The following is a 25418-nucleotide window of genomic DNA, read 5'->3' on the forward strand; positions in this document are numbered from 1 at the left end:
ATGTTAAAATGCAATTGGCATTATATATGGATAAAAAAAAGCTGGTTATTTTTTTGTTAAAAAACGCATGGGAGTGTTCACATTTCCAACTCCCAACACTGGGCTGTTACTGATATTTTTTCCGAAGAACTTTTTGTCGGCCCCAGCCGAGTTTTTTTAATGTTGTTATTTACATAAATTCATTGATTTTAATGTACCTGCTTGTATTTTTTTGCAATGCAGCATCACTATTTATTTGCAATTAGAATTTCAAATTGATGACAAAAAGTTTAAACTCTATGAGGACTTATTCATTCACTTGGAAATTGGATTGTGTTTTTGTTGAGTAGTCTTTCTTAGTATTATTAGTCTTCGTGGAATTCTTAGCTAATCTGGATGGTGTTCAAATAGCTTGTTCATAATGGGGTCTCTACTTTGATTAGCCATTTTTAGATTGCAATCCAGAATCAGCTTAATTTATGCGCTCTTCACGAGTGGCTATATGGAACATATCTTTTTTCTAAACCCTTCTTATTTTTCAAAAGTAAATAAAATAAAATCGGTTCATGAACAGTGAAATAGGTGCTCAACGGTTTTGTCTTTTAGAATTTTAAAAATGAAGATTATATTTTTTATATAAATCACTAAAGTGTGGTGTTTACTTACAAAAATGTAAATAAATGATTAGGAACACGTCTCCATCGGGTCCCGACTGACCCAATTACGGAGGATGGTCAAAAAAAAAAAATTCTAACGGAGATCTTAACTTCAAGCTTTCTATGAGCCCGTCTGCGACCACCACTCATCAATATTATACTGCCAAACAGTAATACTTAGTTTATTATGTACCGGATTGAGAGTCAGTAAGTCAGTCTAACTTCAGGCACAAAAGAAGTAGTAGTCTTTTTCGTTCTTTTGTTTAATAAACAAAAATGCAAATGTGTCTTCGTTATGCAGGGCAGAAACACCGTTTTTGAATAATATGCCAGTACTTTAGCTTTATTTTTAACCCTCAACGCAAAAAGAGGGGGTATATAAGTTTAATGTAACGGATGACTATATTTATACCTAAGTTACTAACTCAACTAACTAATCACTAAAAATACCTTGCTAATATTTATACCTACTTTAAATAGGCCAAATGAAATAAAATTAATTATTTTAAAAACGCCCCAAAAAACACAAAAAAAAATCTAAAAATGAACAAATAATATTTTAAGCTGATTATAATATTATTATGATAGTTTAAATATTTTTATTTTATAAATAAAATTAGTGTAGTATAATATTTTTTCGTATTTCATTATTTCTTTTACTATTGGAAGTATAGTTGGAAGTTGTAAGTTGACTCAGCCGAAATTGCACTTAAAACAATTTGTTTTAATTAAAATTCATTATTTATTATTTTAAATTTATCTTATATATTTAGATATTTTAATCGACTGTAATTATTTTGTTCTCTGATTTAAGAGTCGAAATTCTTTCTGAGATATTATCAATATTCATCAGTAGATTCAGTAGCAGCCAGTGATCATTTGGTAACCATCACCTAGCCTAAAACTAGCACATGTCAAAGTGTTTTATGTCATTATTACTTGTCACTTTTTATTTTATACTGTGACTTCAACAATGGCAGATCCGCGCATCAGGCAAATAAAAATTAAAACCGGCGTCGTTAAACGCATCGCTAAGGAAAAAGTCGTATACGAAAAAGAGGTAGAACAACAGAAAAATAGAATACAAAAAATAAAAGACGAAGGACAGGACGAACACAACATAAGGAAGCAGGAGGAGGTTCTTCAGGAGTCGCTTATGATGGTCCCTGATTGCCAGCGGCGGTAATATGTGTTCTATAATTAAGTTTTAGCCTTGGGGTGGTCGTATGGTTGATATTTCGCGTTAACTCCCACTATTTAAATTTTTAATTCTCAATTTTTGACGCAGATGTTTAGTCACACTAAGCACATAACTATTATGATGGTTTCTTTGTTTGACTAAAAAAGTGCCCTGAGTACGAAAATCGTTTGTGAGTCATCTTAGGCGAAAAAAATGGTTGTTAGAACAAGTTGCATCTCTTGCTTTTTTTTGTGTGTAATAGATGGCCGAAATTTTACATTGTGTATTTGTGTAGGTAGACCCTCGTGGGACCTAAGACATTTCAATTGCTTTAGTTCCTGCAAACTCAGCTTCTATAAATTAATACAATCATTTCATTCATCACTTCAATAAACTGAATCAGTAAGAGACCTAAAAGCTTGCCACTACTTCATATTTTAATTTATTATACTGTATAGTTATATCTAGTTCTGCTAGCGCATTTACTTTAGAAACCCATAATAGTATATCTTAGAAAGATAAACTTCAAATTGATATAAAAAAAAAACAGACACTGCATTTTCTGGATTTCAGAAAGCATATGTGATCTGATACACTACATTTCTTAAAATTTAAACAAATTATCTTTTAGAATTCTATGACATATTCTTTCATATTTTGAAATTTTAATCTTATAAACAGCAAAGAAATACAAAAACTGCATGAATATATCATAAAATTCAAGTAAATCTTTACTATTCTATAAATACAAAATGGAATTAATGTTTTGTATTATAATTAATAAAAGCTATTAAGATTTGAAAGAGAAAAATGGTTTTCTTTTTTAAATAATAGAATGGCACATTTCTGCATAACATCATAATGATGCATTTAATGTTCTAGCGGCTTATGATGAGCCTGTAAAAGTTTTGTATTTACACTTCCATACTTCAGAAAGCAAAAGCATGTAAAACCTACTATCTAACCTAGTGAGGGAATAGTGTTCACATACATGTTTTGCATATTTGACATATCTTAGTTGTCAATAACAGACATGGCTATAATCTCATTTTATGCCATAAATATGTGGTATCATATTATATTGATTATATTTACAGATTGGCAAAGGCTTTTGCAGACCTTAAAAACACTCTAGAAAGTGAACAAGATTTAAAGGAACACGAGGATTATATTGCAGCCGAGCAAGTATTAAAAGACGCTGAGTCCCAGCTGCCAGAGTCAACATAAACTCTTAATAATTAATTTTTAATATTTAGTTTTATACATTTAAAGTAATCATGTCCCAAAACCCCAGCTATTTTAATAATTTTCGATGCAACTTTACATTCCAAAATCATATGCCTCCTCGTTATCCTTTTCCACCCCCTACCCATATGCCACCTCCTGAAATATCAGATGAAGAGTTTATAAGAAAATTTCAAGATGCCATGCCTCCAGCAAAACCAAAGCCTAAGGTGAATAAAACGAAAATATGGAAAATGAAGGCCGATGTGATCCGCCTTCTCGGAGCTCTCCATGACATCAAACTTCAAGAGGAAACATTGTCGACGAATCATAGTTTGTCAGATGAGGAGTGGCAGTCTGCTCTTCAAAATATAAATGTCAATAAAAAAGTTCTCAAAGATACAATCATAAAAATATCCAAGTCTGGTTTAAATATTAGCAAGAAACTCGTCTGCAAGAGAAGGGCTAAAAGGTTGCGTTTAAAACGTAAGAAGGAAGAGATGAAAGAAGAACGGAAGGAATGGATCAGACAGAATAAAGAGAATTCTCGAAAGATTGATGAAAATTTACAGCAAATAAAGGATGCTATACAGAAAGCCAAGCAGGTATGTAGTAACCCAACAACAGTAGTAGATGTAATAATGTAATGTACAGGTAAATGTAATTTTATTTACAAAGTATTAATCTATTCTTTTGTAGAAAGAAGAAGCGAAGTTTCAAGCCGACATAGTTTTAAAGGAAGTGCTTAGGAAGAAACATGATGCTAAAAAGAGTATCGTCAAACTTGAGGCTCTCGTGAAGCTCAGAAAAGCAAGAGAGAACACTGCTAAGGGAAAAGGGCAAATTATATCTGATACTGAGAGTACTACCTTTCAAGAAAATGTGGGTAAGTTGAGTCCCTTGTTATAAGATCCTATAAATTAAAATTGAGATTGTAATACATTTTTTTGTACTTTCTTGCATATACACGATTGTGTACAATTTTAGTGTTGTGTACAATGTTAGTACAATATTAGCCATTTCTTCCATTCGATTATAATAATTCCATTCGACATTTAGAGTCCGTCCTCATCAAGACGTTACGTAGTACTGTTGTAGACATACTTAGTTTTCCCAGTATTTAGGAATAGAAGGAAGACCTAAAAGAAAACATTTCACAAGAACATTTGAAACATTAACGGGTGAATGAAATGTAAAGCAAAGTTTTTATAACTTCTTCCAAATGTTTACCTTTATAAATCTGATTGTTTAAAAGAGCAAGTTTGAGAATTTCATGCCGTTTCTTTCCAACAATCTGAAACGGTGCTAGAGTTGAAATACATATAGATGATTAAAAATGTTTTATTGTAGAATTTACTCGACTTAACAAAATATAACAAAACCACAAATGCTTTTTTTTTCTTAGTGAGCAATTTGATTTTACAAGAGGTCGCTCGACAACTGATGTGGGAATAGCATACTTAGACATAGACTAAGCCTGGGAAAGATTGCACATTGCTATTGGAGTCTTGTACACGATACGCTTATTTAATTAAAACTATGTTTTCTAACATTAAAATAACGTGTATTACTAATTTCCAGACAGACTGAAGTATCTATGGGAACACAAGTTGGCATCATATGAAAAGGAGGAAGTTGAATTGCGTACAAAGCTTGACGAACAAAACGAGATTGATAACGAATCAGAGATACAAGCAAGCAACATGATGAAATGGCGAAAGGCATTATTTGGTGGGAAAGATAACCCGCAGGTCGACTTTAATGGAGATCTTGACCGTTTCATCGGTGTGAGGTACGTTGTGTTGTACTTCGTCATTTCATAAAATCAAAATATATTTAATTCAAGAAGGCTTCTACAGACGCTTTTGTATCGTCATATTACAGAACTGTACTAAATGTAAAGCTACCACCGGTTCGGAATGTTGATTCTACGAAGAAGAACCGACAAAAAACTCAGTACTGTATTTATACTATATTGTATAAATACACTACTGAATAGATCATTCAAACATTACATATATTCAAAACACCCTGGCACCCTAAAGTTAACCCGTAGCGAAGGGGCCGCCGACCGTCGGGGCGTCACGGTTGTGTGCACGAGCGATCCCGTGGCGCCCGTCGGAGGAACGGCGAGGGTGGTTACCGCTGGTTTGTTAGTGGATATTCCGGCACTTCGTCGCCGGTGAGTCCCACGCCCCCGCTTTTTGCGGGGGAATGACGTAAACGCGTTATTCCAGCGAAAAAAGTCTTAGGGGCCAGTACATATATAATATATTATAATTGTCATTTAATAATTGTTTGAGTTCCTTAAATTATTTTTAGGAATGTTTCTTTTTATCATGTATGTCTTCAAATTAAAGCATATTTTGTCTATTCTGTTCCAGAGCCGATTGGGACCAGTTCATCGATGATGGTCCAGAATCGACCCCTATCCCCATCGGCTGGGTGTTTCCTAATGCGAAACATAATTAGATATCAATTATGCTTAAACTGCATTATTTTGCATATATTTTTTAAAATTTTCTATGTATAATCTGCATTTATGCTTAAAATAAAATTTCTATAATTATTTGATACAATGGTTTTCCTTTTAATAAAAGACAAAATCAGTATATTTTTTTTTAATTCATCACTATAGTTCTTTTCATTTACTTGGTAAGAATTATAAGTAAAAACAACTCGTTTCCAAACAGTATACAATTAAGTTAGTACTTAACTTTAAATAAATTATATGGACAATGTTTCCTTGTCATGAATATATTACAATATGGCTCCATACTGGCAATGCATATCCAATTTCATGACATACATTAACATAAGTTTCAGATTTGTTGCTTACATACAGATTTCATGACATATGATCGTAGCTGAGCAAAATTAATGACTAATCACTTATAATTCGCGCAATGTAAGCAAGCCGGCCTGAATATAAGGTCACTGACACGTTCGCGCGTGTAAAACATTAAAAAAATAACTATAGGCTGCCGCCGCAAACCTCGCCTTTGTTCGTAAAAGTATTCGCGCAAACACTCGTGACTAATTTCTGACCGGCAAAGTTAGATCGCACGTATCGTATCAGTAGGGAAGCATTGCCAACCTCTACTGCGATCTGACGTATGGACATATCACACGCGGCAGCTTAAATATAAACGAATTTAGATTTACTAAATTTTTACAAATTGGATTATTTGATTTTATGAAGATTTTCTCACTTTAATTTTTTTAATATTATTTGTACACGGCTTCACGTTTAAAAATCGATTGCCCTGAATAAATCAAATATTTTTTTTCCTAACCATTGTACAAATTTCAAAATACTTTTTAAAAACAATTGTGACAGCCATGCCTGTTAAACTCCGTCCATATGTCAGATTCCAATATCAGCAGGAAGTAATCTATAGACATAGTTTTGAATGAAAAATGTGTCTATATTTTTTTACGAAGAAACATCGTCCGTTCCCAGTAATTAATTACGAAATAAGATAATTTAGCGTCTAGCTTTTAATAGCGTTTTAATTAATAATTATTATTATATCATTAATTATTCAGTATGCAAGGCAGTGTCCCGGCTAACATGTTATACAATCACAGAATTTCAAAGGACATTAAATTTGTACAATATAATTATTTCTGAAATTATTCATGTGTCGAATTATCTTCATGAAATTGATATCATTTACGAAAGTGAATAATCTGGGCCAAGTTTAATCGGTTGCTCCAATTTGAAAAAAGGGTACACGAGTAATGGTAGTGCAAAAGATCGTACGCGTCAATTATTACTCAAAATCGGCGGGGGCACTCCGATGCGCGAGGATTTTAGGTTACCGACTTGACTATCTTATTTGTGACGTCACACTGCTGTGTAGTCAAAACGTAACTTTTTTTTACTATAAAGTTAAAGGTATATTAACTCGCGACAGGATACAAGTCGCGCCCCTTCACGTTATATTTTATTATTGTCGACGTGCGTTAGTATGGGTGAGTGACGCTCGAGCTTACAAGTCTTAGTGTGTGTGACGACTACGAGTAGAGATAGCAAAAAAATACAAATTACATTATATTTGTTAAGTTTACATTTTTAAAAATTAATAAATTAAATGTGGAGAGGCGCACTTTCTGTGAGCGAATTTAATTGTTAATTTAATGGAATATTAACGGGTGTTCCATCGGTTTTTACATTTATATCTGTAGTCGTGTATCTTGTACCTTTGGACTTAGGTTGGTCAGGTTTGACGAGTTATTATTTTTATATTTACTCGTAGTGAATCTGATACTCGTGTTCTTCTCGTTTTCAATTGTGAACTATAATGAGGTAATATGGCTTTACAAATGAAAATTTTCTATTATATATTTTAGAAAGGAACTCGGACAGATATTTAATTTTCTTTTCCATCAAATTCATTTAAAATATAATTTAAGGAGAGTTTAGCTAATATCGACCTTCTAAACATAGAAAAGATATCCAAATTAAGAGACAACGAATTAGCTTCGATACAATCTTTAAGTCCCAAAAGTACCAAAATTACATTGAAAAAATAAAAGTCCACGTAAAACTTAGATTTTACTAATCATATTTACATCATACATTTCGAGCCGAACACTAGAAGGTACGAGTCTCTACAACCAGCTACGTCACGACTAACCGCTAACGTGACAAGGTTAACGCGTCGGGGGTCGCGGCGGCTGGCGCGGCGACTGGCGCGGCGACTGGCGCGGCGACTGGCGCGGCGACTGGCGCGGCGACTGGCGCGGCTACTGCCAGAGGCCGGCGTAGTTCCCGATGAGCGGCGCGGGCAGCGGGCCGCCGGCCGTGAAGATGCGCGTGCCGCTGTCGTCGTAGCAGTGCGTGTAGATGGCCGGCACGTACTTCACCTGGTTGAACCCGTCCGCCTCCTCGTCCGGGAACTGCAACCGACATTAAATAAATAAATAATAAATATTGGACAACATCACATACATTACTCTGATCCTAATGTAAGTAGCTAAAGCACTTGTGTTACAGACCCAAGACAACATAGAAAACTAATGAACTTTTTCTATATCGACTCGGCTGGGAATCGAACCCGGGACTTTGGAGTGGCGTACCCATGAAAACCGGCGTACACACTACTCGACCACGGAGGTCGTCATCGCAAACGACATTTTTGTTTTCTTCACTGTATATATGTATTTAATTGTCCGACAAAATTCTACCACCAAGTAATGTATTTCCCTCGTAATTTTTATAGTGATATGATGTTCTCACCACATAGCCTTTGGACGCTTTGAGTGTGACCGTTTTAGAGGAGTGGATGTTGCTCTCCAAGTATTTACCCGCTCTCAGGTCGTAGAACATCAGTAAGCCTGTAAGAAAAATAAACTAATTATTTTATCGTTTTGGGTATGTTTGCATTGTGTTTGTTTTTAGGTAGTATTTACGTTGTCTAAGTATTGTGGTATAGCTTAAAAGTTTATACATAATTTTTTATTTAATCGCTTAATATAAATTAATAGTGTTTAATATTGTTGTCGATACCTGTAGTGGTATCACACAGCATCAGTACATTTATTTTTGATAACTCTGCTTGGGAATATGGATGGTGCTTCTAATAAATAAATAAATAAATATTGGATATTGTGTTTTTAAATATAAAAAATGCGGAACATTTTATTCTACATTTAAATAATGTCATTATAAATAAAGGCGAAATGGAACATTTATGTCTGTAGTGGTGTAGTGGGGGGTCTGGTGGGGATGGTGCGTTACCCAGCCCGGTGCCGATGGTGAGCATGTGTCCGCGGAAGCTGGCGGAGCGGATGCCGCAGCCGTTGTACCGCGACGTGATCTTCTTCACGGATTGCAGCGTGCGACAGTCCAGCAGCAACGTGTACGACTTGCAGCCGATCGCGTATATTCCACTCTCCTGATGGAATAATATTTATTTAATATTATTAGTTAAAGCAAAACAAACGGTCCAATCGATCAACTTTAACAGCGTGCAACAAATCATGTTTTTAAAAAAATTAACCTCTTTTTAGGAATTAATTCAAGGAGTCAGAATTTACTAACACTATTTCTATTTTTAAAATAATTCTCAATACTTCACAGAAATCTCTAACTACAAGACGAAGATTTAAATTATAGCAAATATAAAGTGATACTAGAGTATAGAATAAAATGTCAGAACCGGTGGACACCGGTGGGTGTACTCAATAACATGTATTCTGATATTTGTAAAATATCCAGTACCTGCGTAGCGAGGCAGACGAGGTCCTGGCAGGAGGGCAGCTTGCGGGAGAGCGACTGGCGGAAGGTGCTGGCGCTGAACACGTGGATATATCCGTTGAGCGTTAGCGCTGCTATCTCGCCCCACTTCGTGTTGAATGTCAGAGCACGGACTTTCTGGCCTGACGACGAAATAGCAGGTTTATTCAGCTGATATTATTTAACTCTTCCTATAGATCTAGTGTCTATAAAAAAATGTTTTCAAGTTGCTCTTGTCTTTCGGTCTATTATAATACAAGGACCATAATAAAAAAAATGACATTTTTTAGTGTGATATAGTATAGTGTAGTCTCGCAGAGTGTAGTGTGGTGTGGTGGTGCGGTAGGAGGGCGGGACGGCGTACCGGCGCGGCACTCGCGCACGGCGACGGGCGCCACGAAGCGGTGCTGCGGCGTGCGCTGCGCGGCGGGCGCGGGCGGCGCGCGCCACAGCGCCAGCTTGGAGTCGCGCGAGCCCGTCACCAGGAACTCGTCGTCCAGCCAGCACATGTCGAGGATCTGCGCACCGAATCGCTTGTATCGTATGTTCGGACCGTGACGGTGCTTTTCGTTATGAAAATGCATTCGCTGATAATATTTTACAAGCGAGTCACGAAAAGAGCACGATTGAACGACTGACCCAGTCCTTGTGCGCCTCCCCTACGCAGACCGGATCGAGGGTGGGTAAGCTGTATATCGCGAGCTCGCACGAGTTTCGCGCGCCGGTCGCCAGTAGTGTTCTGAAAAAAAATTACAACGAGTTTTTATTATTGGATATGGAGAATAGGCTTATATATCTTATTCGGAAGATAGGTGAGTGAATGACTGAGATGCGTAAATCATTTCTTACACATGTTACGTCTCTCGTGTTATATTTCTATATATGTATTTATATAGTGGAATGGCAAGGGCGATGGTATATGGCGAACAATGAACGGAGTTAAGAAAATCCTTTAACACTTATTATTACTATTTTTGTTTAAATATAAACTTTAAGTTAATTACTTTGCATTATTAGCCCGAAGACCAAACGAGAGTATAGATAATATACTTTTGGAAAAATCTACGATGGTTTGTGAGAGTGACGGAATAATAAGTGATTATCGGGTCTCCCTTGAGATCAAGATGGCCAGCAGGGCGGACGGGCGAAGTGTGTGCGTGTGCGTGGAGGGGTACGCACCTGGAGGGGTTGATCTGCAGCGCGTGTATGCCGGTCTGGTGCTCGGCGCCGGGCCAGGGCGCGCGCGGCCGCAGCGTGGGGATGGCGTCCAGCGAGCGCGAGCGCACGTCGTACACCATCAGCTGCAACAGCGCGAGCGTCATGTGCGAGCGCCCCCCTACCTCTGTGCTCTGTGCTCTGTGCCTCCGTGGACGATTACCGGCCATCCGTGGAGTTTTAAATTAGAGCCAGGCCGGTTTACTCGTCTTTTAAAACGGGACACAGCGATGCGTACACGGTACTGATATTCAGTGCGAGATCAGCAGCTGGTGAGGTTTCTGCGTACTTGAATTTTACAAAGTCACATCTAGTCAAATTGAGAATGAAACGCTGCTATTATATTCTTGTTTTCAAGTAGCAACGACTCGAACGTCGTGAGAGATAAAAGCCCAGTTCGGAACATGAGAATATTAACAAAATATCGCAGGTTAAAATCCAAGTGAGATGACTGATGACTTATCTTGTGATTCGCTTCACTTTTGCTCTAGACGATGAGTTTAGGTGACATCGGGAAAGTTTCATTTAAAGGCCTTTTGAATTTTACTCCATACCTTATTGCACTTGGTACCGAAGACCACCTGTCTGTCTGACAACCACTGTGAGCAGAACACCTTGTTCATATTGCCGAGGTTGACGGGCGTCTCGCGAAACATGTCGTGTGTGAGCATGTGGCGAGTTGCATACGAGGGGTCCACGGATCGGGGCTGGAAGAATTCAATAAAGTACATTCAATCATTTGACATTTCAGCCTTTAACGTTAATTTTGACCTCTGCTCCCTGCATTGATAGATATAATCATAAATGTTATAAATTCTCTCCTATAGTTTAATGAAGAGACTACAAGATTTACGAGAACCTTTATGTGTAAAATAAAAATAAGATTAAGGAAGGTCAGCTAAGCAACTGATATCAGATAAGATTATGTTGCAAATTTCATATTTTATCTAATTATCTGGTATATGTTATTTTATTATATGACCAAATTATAAATTGGTACAGTTGACATAAAAAACATATCAACAGTCCAGTTACACATTAAGTATCTTATAACTACAGAGACAATTGCAAAAATTATATATCTTTGGAAGAATAAGAAGGGTGTCCAAATGATTTAAATTTATAAATTCAAAAAAGGAATCTGTACATCCTAATGCAATTCACATTTATACTAATACTTACAATGAAACGAAACAATTCTTTGTCAAGCAGTACATATTATATACATAGCTTATTAACGTAAATAATGCAGTTATCAAGAAACATGACATGCCGATTTAAAAGTACTTTTGTGAGCCTACTTGAATAAAGACTATTTTGATTATTATTTTTCAATGACTGCAAAGTTATCATCATAAAGGACTACTCGCTAAACTATCCCACACCAGGGACACGCTGTGAACGACTGAACATATCAGGTATGGATAAAAGCATGACAAAGACTCCCTATATAAAGATGTCCCTTTGCTTCCTGATCCCATTCTATCCGATACATTATTAGAACAATCAGGATTTGAGACAGGATAGTGAGCCGTCCTTAATAGTGTATACCTATTATTATAAGTAACTGTACTATGTGTTGTCATTGAAAAATTTCTATCAATCTTTATTGTGATATATATTTAGATAGTATATATGTATATTTAATACTGTTAATATAAAAGTATTAAATATACATATATATATTATACAGTATTAACATACATAAATGTATCTATTATACATTGTTTGATTTAACATTTATAAATTTGGATAAGTAATGAATGATTTACCATAAAGGTTGTTTACGCTGTTTAAGCAAATATCTTTCTTTTAGTCTTCATTTATTTGCCACTCAAACACTAAACATAAGTCATTGTTCAACTAAACATACTCAAATATCATTAAATTGAAATAGGTATTAAAAATGTTCCTAAATATAAATAAAGCATCCCGTAAATATAGCAACGCTGGGCAAGTGGCTTCTGAATGATTGATTGATATCATTTGTCATATATATATTGTAAAGTTTCCTTATGAGGTTTTGCTTCAGCAACGAGCATGGTTATGCATTACATACACACCATAAATACTTGAATCTTTTGAATCGTAATATATTGTCGTAATAATCGTAATTAATAAATAACAATGGAATTACTGGATTTCATTTATTAAATTAAAAACAAATTACTATTACATGTTATTACTTTTATTTTTAATTTAAAAAATAAGTGTTATATTTCATTGAATCTATGATAATCATTATGACTTTATAAGAAAAAAATGTGTTTTGGATGTTTGCTAATTTGTTATCAGAATGTGATTATGTGGAATAGTGTTGTATTCAAAATAAAGATATTATATTAATCCAGAACTTCATTTAGTTGAGTTATTAGCAAATTTCACGCAATACATAAATCTAAGGTTTGTTTACATCTTCTCTTCAATTAGAATAGACTATAGTATGAAAAGCATAAAGAATAAAGGGTAATAATGCTACTACATAGCACTGGATTTTTGGTTATGGATTAACCTGTTGGGTTCCAGGGTAATCTTAAACATTTATACTTTAATATCAATTTATTATTATTTTTTACTAACCTCTGGTGCTTGAATTTCTCTAGATCGTACATAGTCTACGAAATTGTATGATGTGGATAGAACTGTGTGCTGTTGTGCAGGGGTTTCTTCTTCACTATCACTATCAGAATAGCATACAAAGTCTTCAGGCTTATCTGGTTTACGTTGTTTCTCCATTCTGTAATAAATATAAATAAAACTAATAAAACTCCCAAACATTCTTATTTTTTGGTACAAAGTTTTTTTTTATGTGGCTTACAGTAAAGGGATCTGCTAGAATCATCATGTAAGGAAAAATCGTTATGGTGAGAGGGGTCTCACCCTCCAGGCGACCTTGCCCTCTCATTCTCATTTGATTGTATATGGTTTGAAATAATATTGTTTATTGTTATTGTTTTTATTCATGCGTCATTTTCAATAACAATTTATTTCTTCTCATTGAATTATTCTAAAACATTGTTAGTTGTATATGTACCACCACCACAATGTATTTACATTGTGGTGGTGGTGGTGATGGTGGGCAAATACACCACCTGATTTTAAGTCAATACTACCTATAGGCATTGATACTGGTAAGAAATATTAATCATGCCTTCCGTCACCAGTAATGTCTGTCGTTAAAACTAAGATGTTATATCTGTTGTGTCTGCAGCTATACGGGCACACACTTCAAATAAGAATACAATAAACTAATTCATTTTTTTTGGCCATAGAATATACTATCAGTAGGGGTGCTTCCAGGTGGTACATTTTCAAACAGGTACGCCCAAAGCCTGTAGTTTTTTTAATTTTAATCCATGAAATAAAAATGATTTTGCCAAATTTTAGATCAATAAGTTTTGTTTTTTTTTTGCTTTAATTCAGTTACAGGAATAAATACTAATCATCAGATCTAAGGATCAGAGATACTAAACGGTTAAGTTAAATATGGGTTTGTAATATAAAAACAGATATGCATGTGTGCTCGGATACCATTTTTTTGTTTCAACACATCATAAATAATACTTTGAAGAGAATCTACAGAATAAATAATTCAGATTGTATCTATTTCTATTGATTAAATCTTCTTACATTTTACTTCATACTAAATGGAATATATTCAGTAACCTACATTAAGGTAAACATACATAACTGAACCTGCTGCTGCATTTGTGTATATTTAATATTGGTACAAGCAAGCCTATAAACATAACTTAGAAAGACATTGCCAGTATTATTATTTGATAATAGAGGTTTTAGGTCACCTATATTTATATTATTATAAACAAATAAAGTATTCAGGTATATATATGACTATATAAGTTAATGCTTGCGAAAAAAATATTGACACGTAGTTTTAAAAACTGGATCGATATAACGGTGCATTTCAGAACTTACCTCAGGGCTCTGGCTTTTGCCCTCCTTTCCTTAATTCTACTAGGTATATAACATGAGGGATATCTCGCCTCGATGGCGCGTCTCACTGTCTGCGCCATTTTAAACTATAATATATAACTAAAACACGCTAATTCACTAAACACACGTTCAATTATTCACTTTCGTTTTGTTCGATTGTACATGGATCCATAATGCGACGACATATTTCATTATTGTAATAGTGTTGCTTTATTAGAAAGTTTCGCACTAACATCGAATTCAAAGCACCTAAGACATGCTGTGCATTTTGAGAATTAAATTGTGTTTTAATAATTGGAAATATATAATCAATGAATCTATTTACTCTCTATTAAAATATTTTAGAAAAATAATGAGATGACGGAAAGTTAGCTGTCAACAGTATTGCTAGATTTTTTATAAGTATCAAGGTTGCCAATCCAAAATATTATATACAGATACAGACCCAAAAAAGGAAAAAAAAAAACTTACGTAACTTTAAAATTTTCTATGCCTAAACAATTAATAACCGTATATTTAGATTTCCAATAAATGTAGGACAATAAAATTAGTTTTATTCGTTCAATTCAAATGAATGAATTAAGCTTCCACTTATTCTAAATTCTGCTATTATTTTAATTTTGTGTATTACAAGTTTTCTTGATATTTTAACAAACAATTTTGTTCAATTTCAAAATTGTTTAAAATTAGAAACAACACCAAGATTGGTTGCTGATTTAAAAATAAAGGATATTTTTTTACCTTAGCAACATAGGCTTAGTCCATTAATCATATCTCAAATCTCATTTTTTTTTATCAAATACCTGTCCTTGTGCATTATCATGTCTACATCATATTATGATTTTTTTTTAAATTATTTTTAATAAAGCTATATTAATAACCATCTTTATTGTATTCGTTAGTTTTACAATTCTTTCATGAAATATAATATTAAGGAAAGTATTGAAATTGATAATGATGAAAAAAATACAATGAGATGTAGTTATATAAATACATATATGTTGGTTCATATTTTATCTTATCAGTAAAAATATAATATATTATATAACTATTATATTTTTGCATAAAGTTGTATAACATTTTTTTTAGGATTTAATGTCTTAAACGCAAACTACTTAACGTAACCAAAATATAAATTTCGATTCGCATTGCCCAATTTAACTCGTACTGTAAATCGTAAGAGTTATATTGGGCAATGTATGGATTTAAAGTATGATTTAGTCTATATGAATGACGTATAAGTTTTTTTACGTGCATATCATAAATGATTAATTCAAAATATATAAGAAATTATATATTTTGGCAGTCAATAAATAATTATAATTATAATTGATTTACTTTTGGTAGTTACCGGATAATATTTGTCCTGTCTATATGGTTTAATGACCCTAGGTACCTCATGAATGGGTACTAGATAATTCTAATACCTACATCATCGTTATTTCAACGCAAGATAGCGTCCATAAGTTCTTACAAACCGGGTATTATTCTACTATTTCACGCCATATCCATAACTAAATACCACAATATTTTACTTTTTATATCCACTCGGGTAAGAAACGGATAAATATCCCGTCCGAGCGGCGTCGTGTACCTAACGACCACTCGTTTCCCCTCGAGATCTAGACGCAAGTCGTTAGTCGTTGTTACTGGGATTACCTGAGGTGTATTTTACACTATATATTTTTTTCTGACTTCTGTTTATTATTATTTATTATTAAATTTAAATATTAATAGGATAATTTGTACAATTTTGGCTACTGGTAATATGTAGTAGATATTTTTAATTCATGCCATATAAAATGAATATTGAATTCTTTTTTTTGAAATCAATTACCATAGAAGCAGCGCCCAGCGCTTTGTAATAAGCTTTATAGAAAACGTTTAAAGTGTATATGTGTGTCAGTATGTATGTGGTACCATATTCACCCGGTGGAAGAGCTTTGCGTAAGCCGGTTAGGATTATTACTATATATTTACTTATATGATTTATACCTCTGTCTGTTTTCCTGAGTTTTGATTAGAAAAGTGAGTGAGCTAGTGCAAGGGGATTTTACATCTCAGATCCCATAGATTTCAGCGCATTGACAGTACAAGAAGTAGTTTATACATTTCTCAGCGTCAGTGTTTATGGACGAAGGGAAATAAAGCGAGGTATGTGCTCTACCCTTTAAAAAACTATAATAAACTATTGATGTAGGTCATATCAAACTAAACTGTTACTTAAGATCGCTTTATCTATGTATGTTTATAAAATATATTTTTTGAGATAATTAGAATGACGCCGTTTGGAACAAATAAACAAGTTTGATATCAAATTGGCAATTGGCAATTGGTAAAGGCAAATAAACAAGTTTGATATCAAATTGGCAATTGGCAATTGGTAAAGGCAAATAAACAAGTTTGATATCAAATTGGCAATTGGCAATTGGTAAAGGCAAATAAACAAGTTTGATATCAAATTGGCAATTGGCAATTGGTAAAGGCAAATAAACAAGTTTGATATCAAATTGACTTGATATCATTGGTCGGTATGTTAAAATTAAAGTTGATATATCTATATCAGCTTTAATTTTAAGCAGTTAGTTGAATAGCTACTCTATTATCAATAAATCTAAACATACATATAATAAAATTCGAGTGTCTAATTGTAATAGTATAAAAACCGCTTTTTACTAAATATATACTCGGTACATATACCAAAATAACACTTTACAACTTTTGTCTGTCTGTCTGTCTATCTGTTTGTTCCGGAATAATCTCTGGAATGGCTGGACCGATTTTGACGGTGCTACTGGCAGATAGCTGATGTAATAAGGAGTAACTTAGGCTACTTTTATTTTAGATTTATGTATATAAAATAATAATAAAGGCACGCTGCAATATTCTGTCACGTCGGGTGCCTCTCACAAACGACTTAATATCACAAAAGCTATCTCTTACAGAATTAATAAGTTATAGTAAAAACTGCGTACTGAACAATACATTTTTTGTTAAATTAAAACGCGCGCCAAGTCGCGGCACAACTAGTATGCATAATATAGCAGAACCATTAACAAATATTCTAGAATATGACTGTAAGTCCTAAGTTTGTTTGTTCTATACTCCTTCTTACTTAGTGGTAGCGAAGCCGGGCGAGCCGCTATTTAATCAAACTATAATGTGTAGTATGTGTGCCAAAGTCTATGGGCGACGGTGGCCAGCCTTAGCTTAAAAAAAGGTATATTCGTATAATATTACCTTGCATACAATTAATATAATATAAAGATATATAAAGATTAGAATGATTTAGAAAAATTGTTTTTAGAGCTTGGAATTACTAGATTAAGTTACTCAAAATAGGTCAACTTAAACCGTAATATATTATGCAAATAATTAACCTTGACCGCTCCAATCTTGGCTATGGAAAACTATAAAGATTTAGCAATTGAAGTAATGTAACCGCTATGTTGTACAATAAACCACAACTAAAATAGCGTTGCTGGACAATAATCCTTATTACATATACGATACGAACCTTTCTTATATTTCGTGATTATATGCTGTGTAAATGCAGTCTAATTGATGTAGGGTTGCCATTATAAAAAATAATATTAGGAATATCTAACAACTTAAATATTTAGGTGCTACAAAATATATCGATTAATCTCATATCAATTGGTCTCCGACTAGGTAACACCACTTGACTTTGAGCACAGATGCCCTTGTGGAAAGAAGGTGGATTCTTTTGGATTACATGGTCTCTTTTGTCCAAGGAGTCAGGTAGGATTTTTCGCCAGGCTTCTCGAAATAGTACAATAAAAAGGGCTCTTGACACCATCGACTTTTCTGCTTTTCTTGAGTACCGTCAAAACAGTTGTGGTTATGGCCTCCACTAGTGACAGGAGGGATGGCTAATTTTTTGCTCAGAGGATCGGAATTAGTGTTGAATATATAGTTAAGGACTTAATGCTAATAATTCTTATGTAAATAAAAACTACGCATGAAATAAAAAAATATTCTAATACAGTTACTTCGAATTGAATTTTAAACTCCGAAATGATCTTTCGATTTGAAAACTTTAATCGGTTGATTATTATTACAAAGAAAAAAAGTTGTTCCAACTAAATTTCCAGCAGTAGCAGCAACTGCTGTTGAGCAGACAGATCGATTACATTTATAATTGAACTCTAGGGTTTATCCATCTTAATGGAAAAAGACTGAGAGGAAGATCATTAAGAAAGAGTGATTTGCCGAAGAAATGGTAATGATATCTCGTGATAGGTAATGGTGAAATAGGACTATATCGGTAGATAACCTGACCAGAACTAAATGGTTGCGACGAAGATGAAATATAATTTAGTTCAATAGGGTTAGTTTAGTCCAGTAAAAAATAGTCAAAAGAATGATTATTTATTTTATTATTTACTTATTTATTTTTGTTTTGTTTGTAGATCCGAGATGGCTGAGTGTTTAGGCAAGCACCCCTGAATTACAATGTGCTTGATTTGTGTTTCTAATTTTTCTCGTGCTCGGTCGTGAAAAGACTTTGTAAGATATCCTGTATGGGTATAATTTTATTAAAATTCTTCCACATATACATCTGTCAACCCGCATTTTAGCAGCGTAGTGAAATCAGCTCCAAATCATCTTTGTGAAGAATGAGGAAGGCTTAGTCCATTTGTGGGACACCACTAAGGCACTTTATTTATTTGCGTGTTTCGTGTTAAATCAGTTTCGGCACCAAATGATATCAGTACATATTTATAGATCGTATGTCATAATTATAGCAGACATTAAAAGTTTTATTGAAAGACAGTTCGTGTGAGTTATCCAACTCTTCAAACTCTTAGGATTTGTGTCGATTTATCATCGGACTATCGAAGCATTCTCAGTCCAACTCTTTCAAACGTAAGCCAATGCACATAAACTCTAATGGGTCGTTGAACGAATAGTTCGGTGATTGGAAAGTTGAGTGGAGCCAACTTTACCGTTGGCAGCGTATCACCGGCTATAATAAATTGTCGAATTTTGAAAATCAATACAATGATAGCAGCATACCTTATTTGCACTCCGCAACGTTAAAATATATTTCTTAAAGATTTTCGTTTAATTTCGTGTTTTATAGTAAAATTCCTGATATGTTCTCTTGTAAGAATCTCTATTTAATACCGACGGTACTTTATACAACGTTTTAAAATGTGTTGTAAACGTAAAAAGAGGGAAGTTAGTTAGTTAGTTAAGTATAGAATGAGGCTAGAGATTGAGATGTAGGTGAACATACTTTAAATAGATAAGTCAGGAAAAAACCTGTCTACCGTCGGGACGTCACATTAGTATGCGCAAGCGATCCCGTGACGATCTCCGAAAAGACCCAGGTACCGCTGGTTTTTAGCGGGTATTCCCATATACCGCCCCTCACATTCTTGCGTAATAAGTTTTTCCAATGAAATGAAAAAGGAAATGTCCCGTAATATTTAAAATATTGGTAACCACGAGCAGGGAACACAGTACGTCTCTACCTCCATTAGTGCATTTGGCTACAAATTATACCCCTTTGTGGTCTTCCATGATGTGAATAATTATGTTTTATGGAGTCTTCGCTTGAGATACATTTCACCGAAATAAAAGTATAATTATAAAACGTGTAGGTTTAAAAAAAAATTAAATGTTGAATATTATAAACTGTAAAACAAAAAAAATATTTTATTTTTAATCTGTGCATTTATTTTATAATAAAGTTGCAATTACTTTTTGTATTAAATCGTAATTTGATACTATTTTAACATAAAAATAAGATATTGTGAATGATTTTTTACAAACTAATAATGAAGTCCATGTCAATGTAAACTACTATTTCAGGTTTCATAGTCTATATCTGTTTGAGATTAATAGACTGACGCCGTTTGACCGAAAACCACATTTATTTATTTCTCATAAAGACTTAGGACAAATAAACAATTCGAACTACGCAATATCATTAGTCTAGAATATTCTGTGATTTATTTATTTAATTCACGAGTCTCCAACAAAAGATACACACTAAATACATATTCTTAAAATTAAACAATATAAGGGTGACAAGTTGTGTGCTCCTTCAATTATAGGACACCAAAGCATGCACTAAGCTTTAAGCAAAAAAAAATAAATAGAATTAAGATAAAAAGTAAAAAAAAATATACAATAAAAGTCTAAAAAACAAATATAAATTAGTAACTTAAAATTAAGAATACTTTATTAATCAAACATTCTTTTTTTTGTGTTAGGTAATTAGACACACTCTGAATATGTGATATTATTTATGTATTCGTATTTTTCATGGAGAAGTTTTGTATCACAGATTTAGAGTAGCTTAGATACCACAAGTCGTGTGACCAAGCGTGCAGAATTTTGAGCTACATATGTACAAACTTGACGCGCTACTAGGTACTTTATTTTTTGTTCGTTTAATAGTCTATAACTATATATAGTGGTAGTGTTTAACTTGACAATCAATAAGAAAGTGTAATACTTCTATATTGAATAAAGGAATTTGAGTTTGAGTGCCGTTGTAAACTGTTAGATCGTTTATTATGGTGTTCAAGTACGCCTGGGGTGACGTCATCGCAGGTAAAAAAATGATTCATATAAGAATGCTCGGTTTTTAAACTATTTAATGTATATGCGGAGTCAAGCCTACTCTAAATCTGTGTTTTGTATTATATACACATTGTTTTAACTCGTCGCTAGATGGCGCTACAGTACATAACTGCTGTATTGTTTCAACGCTCCGTCATGGTGCAAGTTTTCAGGGTATTATATATGTAGTATTATATAAATGAAGTGCAAGTTCGGATAAAATAAAAAATATAAAACCTAATTATTAATCTAAACTTGCTTCTTAATACAAATATAAATAATACTTAATTGTTGCCACAATTACGTAGTCGCTCGGTACAATTCTAGGAATTCAATTTAATTAAACTCATTGCTAATGACTTTTAGTTGTGACAAGCTCTAGATTTAAATCATAACATTATTTGTAAAAAGTGCTAAGTCGAATAAAAATTAACGTTGCTGATTCAACGTTCTCAAAAGTAGGTTGATAAAAAAGCAAAATGTATGGCCGTTAGCGAGATACAGACGTAAGAATGGACTTAATTTTTTGTCACAACTGCAACAGAATATTTTATGAGTGCTATACTATGTTGATTTCAACATGTCTGTTGTACGTTTATATAATATGAAAGGAGACACAGTTGCTTATAGAATATTTCACGAAGTTAAGGGGTTTTCACATGTAGCTTTTAATGACAGTTTTTTATGATATGTGTACGGAATTATGGACAACTTTATGGTAAGTGGTCACCACCGCTCATAGAAAATGACCATTAACCATTTCCATAACCAATGCGGCACCAACCTTGGAAACTAATATGTTATGTCCCTTGTGCTTGTAGTTAGACTGGCTCACTCTGGCCTGAGTACACTCAGTATTGTTGTGTTCCCGTTTGAAGGGTTATTTGGCATTGGTAGTAGAATATCTATTATCTACCCAGACGGGCCGGCACAAAGCCACACGTTGATGTTCTCCTATTCGATTTCGGTTACGGCTAATGCCAACGGATTCTAGCCAACTGAGAACAACAAGTGCTTGCCAAGACAAAGGTGCACCTGACTTGCAAAATCTGATGGCAACCCGAGAATCGGAGAGGGTGTTGGACCAACGGCTTTTAGATTCGCTATAGTGGCAACTTCTTAACTTCAGACTACATTTAAGAATATGTCGACAGAAAAACGTATTTCTTTTAATTGTGACCCAGTTTGAATTGAATCTAGAAGTTCTGGACTTACATTTTTATGAGTTAACATGAGTAGTGTACTCAAGTTTAAATGATAATAAGAAAGTATCGGAGGTGTGTGTTATAAGTTCGATTTTAAGTCAATATAATTCCAACAGCATGAGCAATATTTTTTTATAATATGGGTATGGGCAAGATGGCAACCTGATGGTAAGTGGTCACCACTAACCGTTACTTACATTGCAAAGCGCCGCCACCCCTGGGCTACATCTAAAATATTAGGTATTAAAACTGCTGTTACATAATAATTAGCACAAGCTATTACCGTACCTTAGTGCTGTTTGGTGGTTGAATATGGGGTGAGTGGGTGGTACCTACAAAGTACCATATGGTAACTCAAAACCTTATCACCAATTAAATACGCATGTTTTAACTCGAAATAAAAGTGATATTCATAAAATAACTTATTGATATTTCGACTAAATTATTGAAGAAAAGGGACAATAAAAATATTGGGATAAAAGTTTGATTATTAAACAAGATCCAAATAAACGTATCTGGTGAAATAATAAATTCGACAAAAATATGGCCTATTGGTAATGAGAACGTACGAAAGATTATAACATTCAAAACTTATCCAACTTGAAATTCGACGGTTGTATTCGTATATCCAAGATCGGTTGGTTATATATTGGAGTAGGACACAGTTACCGTAACTAATGTCGACTATCCTTAAGCGATTTTGATTGCAGACCATACGGTCTGAAGAACGCACGTCAAGTCGTTATTCTTGATCCTGATTTTCACAGAAATGCTCCGGGTTGCACAGAAACTTGTGCATAAGCGCTGCAGTACAGATGACGAGTCTCCGTTAAGAATGATTATTATGGACATAATTGATCAAAAACGTATTTTTCACGAGAAATAAGAACTATTAACTTAAGTATACATCATTTAAGGGTAAATTAAGTACGTACGCACGTAGTACGTGCGTGTAGATGTATTTATTAGTGCGAAAGTATATTCTCGTATGTAAATGTATGTATTCATAGATCACGTCACGTAGACGATTAATTAAACGCGTCCTTTTGTCTTATTTTGAAACTAATACTCTCATCAAAGGTTGTTAGAATATATAACTAGGATATAAAGCCTCTGCACACGAATTTATACCTATACCTTAATTTCAAGCTGATGTCTGTAATATATTTGGAATATAAGTTAATAAAATATTTTCGAGATGAACTTTTCCCATATTAACAAATAATTAGCAGATTTTTAACAAGCTCTTCTATCTACTACACAATTCCTTGTTCGTCAAATTGGAAATAAACTAACCATACCTACAGTCACAAATGCCGACAGATATTGTTGAAATACTACCGGTATTTCAACAATATCTGTCGGCATTTGTTATTAATACGTTCATTTTCAAAAGCCGCGTTGGCGGCCCAGTGAGGTCTCAACCTAGAGAACGCTTTTATTTACCGTAGTAATAGCAGCGTTTTTAATATTTTATCAAAGCTTAAGTGCTGTGCTGGACCACATGGACTGTTTTACATATGGTTCATTTCATCACATGTATAAAAAAACGTCAAATGATTTTAAAGTTTAGTGCTGCCATTGGCATTAGGTATATTTATTTAAACCTAAAGTAATAAAGTTTCTACTTATTTGATTTTATGATAATTTTACTATAAATTAACATGAAATTACAGATATGTCGATTACGATCGCTTGTTTCTTTTGGCGTGAAATGCTTACAGAGTTTTATAGTCTGTGTGAACAAAAGGGTACGCGTGTGCGTGTGTGTGAGTTGAATTAAATAGCTATCCGAGAAGGTTTTATTTTTTATTAATAATAACATATATCACCCATTAAGAAAATTCCTGTTCTTGAATTCAACTCCATAAGCCGAATCCTCTCTAACCCTTTGAACTTTAAGCAGCCATCTTGTGTTATCGCTATTAATAAACAGTTACTGCGTCTGGAAACATTAATAATTGCCTTGAATATTTATTTAATCGATTAAAGTATTTTTATTTGTTATCTAACACTTTCTAGAACAGGAGACGCCTACTCACCTATAGTATTATTTTATTAATATTAAAATTTTATAAGCGTCTATTATTTTCAGTGTTTCCATTTAAATTTTACTTTGAAGCTAAAATATACAATAGAAAAAGTCTTAATATTTTCGGATAACGCTTCAATCTTTAGAAACTTTTGTATTATATGTATCTTATAAAAATATTTTTACAATTTTTAAAATCTTTAAATTAAGAAAGTATTATGTTCGTCATCGCAAAATTATGTCGATCAGAAAAATTGACATCTGTCAAAAGGATCAGGCTATCTATCTTGCACAGGGTATAGGTACATATTCTAAAAACAAAAATTTAAGTTGACATTGCTCATAGCAACGCTTGGTCTAAGCAATCCTTACATAAATGCGAATGTGAGTGAGTTTGTTTATGTAAATCTGAACAACTCTAGCAATAATTATGTAATGATGCATACATGCATGCATGGTGTTCAGGGGTACGGAACAAGACACGGGGCAACTCCTGGCCCCTCCTACGACACGTGCTGAAACTAGTGACTAAACTTAAATACGTAAAGAGTAACAGAACATCATCACGCGAAAAAGTAAAAACTATGCGCGTATCCATTATAAGATTTTGGGCTCGTCATTAAGCCGTTTAATGTGAGTGTATCTTCTATGTACGCGTAATTAATATATAATGTTAAATATATATAAAAACTTGTATCGTGTATTAAAAGTGTCTAATAAATGTTGCTAGTCGCTACAGATACAAATTAACATCTGTCGATCTCCTATAAGTTGTACATTGGAAAGTATGTACTTAATACCTTTATTTTTCTAGTATCGGCGTTTTATAGAACTAGGCGCCGTGAAGGCGTACACCCTGTCAGCGACATCCCAGCCATTACTTACGTGTTACGCGCATAGCTAAGGTGTGGTATGTCGTTTTAAAGTCCATTTTTCTTGACCATAATAATCCGAGTATCTTCTTTAAAATGCATTAGTGCTTACTGTTAATCTAATCGTGGACAAGCGTAAGCCATTATCAATTTTTTTTCTTTATTACATAAGTCGTTATTTTTTTATAATTGAAGTACCGTACAAGGTATAGGTGTATAGGTTTATGTAATCGAAATGAATATTATCTCTCATATAATTA

The 25418-nt window shown here is 33.8% G+C and overlaps 3 protein-coding genes across 3 annotated transcripts; 2 read left to right on the plus strand and 1 right to left on the minus strand.

Moving 5' to 3' along the window:
- Nucleotides 1-1592: 1592 nt before the first annotated feature.
- On the plus strand, nt 1593-3050 carry LOC125067970 (tubulin-specific chaperone A). Its single transcript, XM_047676919.1, has 2 exons — nt 1593-1817; nt 2913-3050. The coding sequence occupies exons 1-2, from the start codon at nt 1609-1611 to the stop codon at nt 3040-3042; spliced, it is 339 nt and encodes a 112-aa protein (XP_047532875.1). The 5' UTR covers nt 1593-1608; the 3' UTR covers nt 3043-3050.
- Nucleotides 3051-3092: 42 nt separating this feature from the next.
- On the plus strand, nt 3093-5651 carry LOC125067969 (inner centromere protein A-like). Its single transcript, XM_047676918.1, has 4 exons — nt 3093-3644; nt 3739-3925; nt 4621-4831; nt 5424-5651. Exons 1-4 carry the CDS (start codon nt 3093-3095, stop codon nt 5509-5511), a joined length of 1038 nt encoding a protein of 345 aa, XP_047532874.1. The 3' UTR covers nt 5512-5651.
- Nucleotides 5646-14821, minus strand: LOC125067968 (DDB1- and CUL4-associated factor 12 homolog). The gene is made up of 10 exons (XM_047676917.1): nt 14435-14821; nt 13079-13235; nt 11053-11205; nt 10463-10584; nt 9923-10022; nt 9648-9801; nt 9269-9426; nt 8786-8942; nt 8285-8382; nt 5646-7944 (listed from the first exon to the last, which is right to left on the minus strand). The coding sequence occupies exons 1-10, from the start codon at nt 14530-14532 to the stop codon at nt 7792-7794; spliced, it is 1350 nt and encodes a 449-aa protein (XP_047532873.1). The 5' UTR covers nt 14533-14821; the 3' UTR covers nt 5646-7791.
- Nucleotides 14822-25418: the final 10597 nt, after the last annotated feature.

The sequence above is a fragment of the Vanessa atalanta genome, chromosome 12, assembly GCF_905147765.1.
Source record: "Vanessa atalanta chromosome 12, ilVanAtal1.2, whole genome shotgun sequence".
Lineage (NCBI taxonomy): Eukaryota > Metazoa > Arthropoda > Insecta > Lepidoptera > Nymphalidae > Vanessa > Vanessa atalanta.

Coding starts and splice junctions, on each gene's coding strand:
- LOC125067970 (XM_047676919.1), top strand. CDS start 1,609: ATGGCAGATCCGCGCATCAGGCAAATAAAAATTAAAACCGGCGTCGTT. Junction 1,818..2,912: donor GTCCCTGATTGCCAGCGGCG/GTAATATGTGTT, acceptor TTATATTTACAG/ATTGGCAAAGGCTTTTGCAG.
- LOC125067969 (XM_047676918.1), top strand. CDS start 3,093: ATGTCCCAAAACCCCAGCTATTTTAATAATTTTCGATGCAACTTTACA. Junction 3,645..3,738: donor CTATACAGAAAGCCAAGCAG/GTATGTAGTAAC, acceptor ATTCTTTTGTAG/AAAGAAGAAGCGAAGTTTCA. Junction 4,832..5,423: donor GACCGTTTCATCGGTGTGAG/GTACGTTGTGTT, acceptor ATTCTGTTCCAG/AGCCGATTGGGACCAGTTCA.
- LOC125067968 (XM_047676917.1), bottom strand. CDS start 14,532: ATGGCGCAGACAGTGAGACGCGCCATCGAGGCGAGATATCCCTCATGT. Junction 9,802..9,922: donor GGGAGGCGCACAAGGACTGG/GTCAGTCGTTCA, acceptor TTCGGTGCGCAG/ATCCTCGACATGTGCTGGCT. Junction 8,383..8,785: donor CACCATCGGCACCGGGCTGG/GTAACGCACCAT, acceptor TTTTTCTTACAG/GCTTACTGATGTTCTACGAC.